General features: G+C 34.5%; 1 protein-coding gene across 1 annotated transcript; it reads right to left on the reverse strand.

The window, feature by feature from the left end:
• Nucleotides 1-420: 420 nt before the first annotated feature.
• Nucleotides 421-4,930, reverse strand: LOC114334472 (uncharacterized). The gene is made up of 2 exons (XM_028284512.2): nucleotides 4,068-4,930; nucleotides 421-2,238 (listed from the first exon to the last, which is right to left on the reverse strand). The coding sequence occupies exons 1-2, from the start codon at nucleotides 4,857-4,859 to the stop codon at nucleotides 421-423; spliced, it is 2,610 nt and encodes an 869-aa protein (XP_028140313.2). The 5' UTR covers nucleotides 4,860-4,930.
• Nucleotides 4,931-5,988: the final 1,058 nt, after the last annotated feature.

Genomic DNA, 5,988 nt, shown 5'->3' on the forward strand with positions numbered 1-5,988 from the left:
CTTATGATTCCGATCATATTAATATTAAAAATCCGATCATATTATTATTAATGTGTATTATAAAACACGACCTATAGAGAGGACAAAAGGAATACTAGAAACAGCAGAGAAAAATCCTTAGAAAAATCGATGGTAAGCCGCTAAGGCATAGAGCTAGAAGTTATACAGATATACGACGGAGATGCAAGGTGGGTAAGAAACTTCAAGGACTGTACAAGAAATAAAAGAGTAGAATGAATCGACCGTATAAGCCGAATGACAGTTCTCCAATAGGAAGACGATCAGTGGGAAGACTAATGTTGAATGACCAATGAAAACGATAAAACCACAACTTACTGGAGGCACATTGAAAAACAAACAGATTCATGTCTACACAAAAAGAAGAAGAGGATATTTTAATAATACTATTTTATTTACTTTTCACAGTTTATTAAAGTTTTGATCGTAATAAATACGGGGTGGCTCTATACTTAAAGATAAACTAAAATTCTCCATATCTTCTTGATACCTTGCTTTAAGAAGATAGTTCGTTACACTTTGATCCATCTTAAAATTGTAGTTCATAGCTCCTAGTTGACATCTTTCCAAAAACTCTTTAGCAATCTCTATATTTTCTTTCCTACAATCCTCATAAATATCCAGTGGTTGGTAGTATTCATATAGACCTTTAAACTTGACTTTTTTCCTTTGAGACGTATACCTTTTTCGCACTTCTTTAGTTTTAACAGTAGCATCTTTTATGTCAGATGAGGTAAATAGTTTTAGCAGTTTCGACCAAATCAGAGGACATTTGGGTGCTTCTTGTTTATTACCAATACTGGTACACGTTTTAGTAGTTAGTAAACTTGAGGTTCTAGAAAGTGAATAACTAAAAGGCAGACGGTAATCAGGTACTTTTCCTAATAGTTTACTAAAAATGTCGTCCATATATGGCATGAAAGGAGGACTTAATGCAACCATATAGAACGTCTTTTGATAAATTAACAATCTAGTGTCTCTATAAAACTTACACAAGCATTCAAATGTTTTATATTTGCTTCCATGTTTCTTTCTTACATATGCCCAAGTTTCCCTCAATCTATAAACAGCTGGGCTTTGCAGACCGCTTAAAACAGATCGACACGATTGAAAATTAGAAATCTTATGGCACTTACTAGCAACGTTTATCAGCCTGGCCATCAAGCGGGCTCTATTCTTTATGTTTTGTGTTTTAATAATTTCTAGAGCAAAGAGACTACTAATTCTTTCAGAAAAAGTAATTACGGCTCTAATATTCGGGGTATTTTTGGAAGATTGCTGCCACAATAACGTATCAAGTTCTAGGGATGATATTCTTAAAAATAACTCCTTATCTAGCATTGTTAAATGTTGAGCGAGAGCAGTAGAATCAAAATCCCAAATAGATTGATCCTTGTCTAAAGTGAGGTTTAGTTTTAATGATCTCAAATGGGTATCATCTGTATCTAATTTTAAAGTTTTAGAAACAGGGCTACTAGGAAAAAGACTGTATATAAAACCCAGTTTTTTTCTTTGTTTTGGACACAAACAGCCATCTTTGGATTCTTCGTCGGTTTCAACAATTTTATGTAGTTTGTTCTGATAAGATTTTTTGAAAAATATATTTTTCTGTGCTTTTTTCTTGCGCTTCTTTTTTAAGGATTCATGGTATTTAGTTGTAGACTGTAGATAAGTCAATCTCTGTTGGTATCGACTTTTTGCTGATTGCGGCCTATATCTGTAACAAGGGGTCCAATATAGGGTAGCGGGCATTTTTTCGGCATTTGTTATGTTGTTGCCTTCTTTTTTGTAATCAGAAGCTAAAAATTGCTGTGATATAGAAGCGGTTAGTTCATTGTTTGTCGTGGATGGTCTAAAGACATGTTCTTTTGAATTTAATAAACAAACCGATGACACAACTCTTTTTAATTGTAGTGAATATTTATCACCTTTGGATATACTGATAGAACCGAATCCATGGTACAAATTTGGCTGAGGAACAAATCCATAACGCCTTCTGTGTTTGATTTTGTATTTTTGTGGATCAGAAACTCTAAAGAACTCCCAGGCTAGTACTGCTGTCTCGGCTAGATGGTCATAACATATAAAATCAGATATACTTGGAACTAGGATAGAGTCGTTCATGTGTTGGCTGTACCGGCGTGGTGCAATATAATCATCTACTGTAAGAAACAGGCCTGTGTGGCACCCTTCTTCTATACCATCACCAAAACGATTTATCTACAAAGACATTTTACATTTAATAGTGTTATTTATTTAAATTTAAGTTTAAGTCATAATAGACACAGAGATGAAACAAACAATAAATTCCATGAGGAACAATAAAGCTGGAGGACCAGGAGTAATTGTGGCTGAACTAATCAAATACGGAACAGAGAAACTAAGAAGAATGATATGCCGAATCATGGAAAGAGCATTAAATGGAGAGGACATCCCCAAATAATGTTAGGACCTTCATAATATCGATATATAATAAAAAAGGGAACAGAAAAGAATGCGAAAACTACAGGGGAATAAGCGTCATCGCTACAATGGGAAGACTGTATGGCAGGATCCTCAGGAACAAAATAGAGAAAACTATAGAAGGTAAAATTTATTTATACAGACGGTTCTAAAAATCAAACAGGAGCAGGATGTGCTATGTATGTGCAAAATACCCATCAACATAATAATTACAAATTATCTAGTATTAGTAGTATTTTTACAGCTGAGATTATAGCCATCGAAAAAGCTCTAGAATGGATCAAAGAGAATAATATTGAAAAAGCTGTGATAATAACAGACTCCAGATCTGCAATATATGCAATTGAAAATACTGATTTTAGTTCATACAAATCAAAAATTTTATGTAATATAAAAAATAATTTGTCTAAAGTGGAAGTAGTATTTATATGGGCAAAAGGGCATGCCGGTATACTGGGTAATGAGAAAGTGGATGAGTTGGCCAAAGATGCAATAAAAAAAAGGTGAGATACTAACTCACATCTTATCGACAGATGCAATAAATGACGTCAAAGTTAGAATAAATAAAATATGGAAAAAAGAATGGAAAAATATTACAAGCATGTCAAAAAATTTATATTTTTCTTTACATCAAGAACTTCCTCCGCCACCTGAATACATATTTAAATATAACCTGCCAAAGCAAGATATTTCTACTATCGTCAGATTAAAAACTCGACACGGGAAATATGAGGCACATCTGCACAAATTAGGAATAATTAATTCATCAGTATGTTTTTGTGATAATGTTTCGATTAGAGATTTAAACCATATTTTCTTGGAATGCAAAATTAACGAGAGATATATAAATCAATTATATTACAATTTACGACAAACACAAGTTCATTTTCCAATTAGTATAGAATATCTACTAAATTGTCATAAAATGGAAATATTTAAATTACTCATAAACTACTTGAAAGAAACAAATACAATCATTTAAGTGAAATACGTATAAATATAACAAAACTAATAAATTGAGGTAAAAATAAAATAAAAATCTGTGGCTAACGGACTCGCATCCAAGCCATTTTTTCACACACACACACACACACATATATAGAAGGTAAAATCTATGAAGAGCAAGCAGGATTCACCGCAAGGAAATCATGCCTAGATGATATCCATAAAATACAACAGACAATACAGAAGAAAAGAGCTAAGAACAGAGATGTACATATGGCGTTTGTAGACCTTAGGAAGGCATACGACACCATGCCAAGGAAAGAACTGTAAAAAGCAATGACAAAACGGATACCACCTAACCTAGCACAAGCAACAAAGAACATTTACAGTGGAAATTAAGTAAATATAAAAATCGGAAACAAGGTAGTTGCTAACTTCAAAACAACAAAAGGTTTACTACAGGGATGCGAATATCCACTAATATAATTTCATAAAACTAAAAAGGTGAGACGGACGATAGTATCTTTCTCTAATCTACAGCTTCTCAAAACAGTGTTCTTCTAACTTTGTGAAAGATTGTATATAAGACAAAAAAATTAAAATGAATAAAAACCCATTGTATAAAAACACTCTCTTTTTACCTGGATACTATCTCCTATTCTCAAATCATTGACTTCCATAGAACTTAAAATTTCCGATTTTTTAGAGCTTACAGCTGCTTTAGAGCTCTTGGAAACTTTTACAAATGCTTCAACACTGGGAGTTTCTATTACTGGAGTGTAAGTACCATTTTCAAAGCATGTTCCTAAATACGCATATTTGTCAGTCCACTTACTTTGATGATTTAGCTGACTGCTTATGTGTTTTACCAAAGAACTAGAATCCAAAGGTTCAGATCCAAATGTGCACCAAAGCTGTTTTACCCCATTTCGTGTCACAATTTTTCTGTCTAACAAATACAAAGAACTGGAAGTGGTTGAAGTACCTACTGAAGTCTCAGAGCGCGAAGATCCTGAATAGTCCGGACACAAAAACTTTATTCTTTCGCACCATAGATTCCAAAACATTGCACGATTTTTAGACCCTCCTAATTCAAAATAAAGCACTCTATTATTACAAAATCTTGCTTTTAAAGATTGATTCTTTTTGGTTCTATAAATGCTAAGGTTAACACTTTCCACTGGATAAATTGCTATCAACTCGAACGTTTCAATTTCGGGATCAATTCCAGGAGAATATTTAAAACTGACGTACTCTACTGGTGGTAAAACGTCGGTAGCTAGTATCAGTTTTGACGGAGTTAAGCCTAAATGAACTTGACGGATGCCTTTGCCATCTTTTGTGGTTTGCGCAAAAGGACTTTCGATTAGCACCATGTCTTCAAAATCGCAATATTCCGAGAAAAGTAGTTTCTGCACTCTATTATCCGACATTACTTAAATTTGGTTGGTAAAAAATAATGTTCATGGTAAGTTTACGAGTTGCATGTGGTTGTCACTATTACACTAACATATGTCAAATATGATATGATTGATTGAACTGATCATATTGAACAGCTTTGGCTATATTCCACAGAGAAAGAGATCAAAAGTAAATCCAGAAGAAACCTGCTATGTTGGGTTGCGGAAGGAGATGCGCTGGCGTGTCTCCTTTTCAACATGGCTCTGGAAAAGGCAGTCAGAGATGCCCGAATAGATAACAGAGAAAATATTTTTAATAAATTAGCCCAACTTTTGGTAGACGTAGATGATGTGGACCTAGCTGCCTGCAAAACATGCAAGCTAGAAGAAATGTATACCACCTTTTCAAATGCCTCAAAACATATGGACTTGCAAGTAAATGAGTAGAAAACTAAGATGATGGCATCAATACCCAACAATAGAGCCAGAAACATCGGTCACTAATTCATGGTTGATAACTCTACCTTTGAAGTGGTGGACGAATTCACATACTTAGGCTCCCTGATCACCAAGGAGAACGTCATGACGGAAGAACTCAAGCGAAGGATAATCCTAGTAAACAAATGCTATTTTGGCTGAGTAGACATATGAGAAGCAGAAACTTAAGCCAAAAAATAAAAATACAAGTGTTGACATGATCGGAAACATGGACCATCTCCAAGGCAGATGAAAACCTTCTGCTTATATTTGAACGAAGGATCCTGAGAGGAATATTCGGTGGCATCTGTGAAAATAGTGTTTGGATGAGGAGGTACAACTACAAGATATATCACAGATATTAAACATATATTCGGTGGTAAAGACGTAGTATCTCTTATAAAAATAGGAAGACTAAGATGGGCAGGACTTCTAGCAAGATCACAGCAGAACAACCCTCCTAGGAAAATCATTATGTTACAACCTGTGGAAAGTAGAAATAAGGATAAACCAAAACTCAGATGGAAGGCTAGTGTAGATGAGGATGGTAGAAAAATAGGCGCAGCAAACTGACAACAATTGGCAATGGATCCAACTGACTGACGTAATATACTTGTGAAGGTGAGGCTCTTTTATAGCGCTGTAGCACCATTAATGATGATGATTTAAAGCTGACGTACTCTAC

The sequence above is a fragment of the Diabrotica virgifera genome, chromosome 8 (assembly GCF_917563875.1).
Source record: "Diabrotica virgifera virgifera chromosome 8, PGI_DIABVI_V3a".
NCBI lineage: Eukaryota > Metazoa > Arthropoda > Insecta > Coleoptera > Chrysomelidae > Diabrotica > Diabrotica virgifera.

Bases quoted from the DNA above. Each gene is read 5' to 3' on its own strand.
- LOC114334472 (XM_028284512.2), bottom strand. From the start codon at position 4,859: ATGTCGGATAATAGAGTGCAGAAACTACTTTTCTCGGAATATTGCGAT. The intron at 2,239-4,067 runs GTAAAAAGAGAG...ATGTCTTTGTAG, and splicing joins GAATAGGAGATAGTATCCAG to ATAAATCGTTTTGGTGATGG.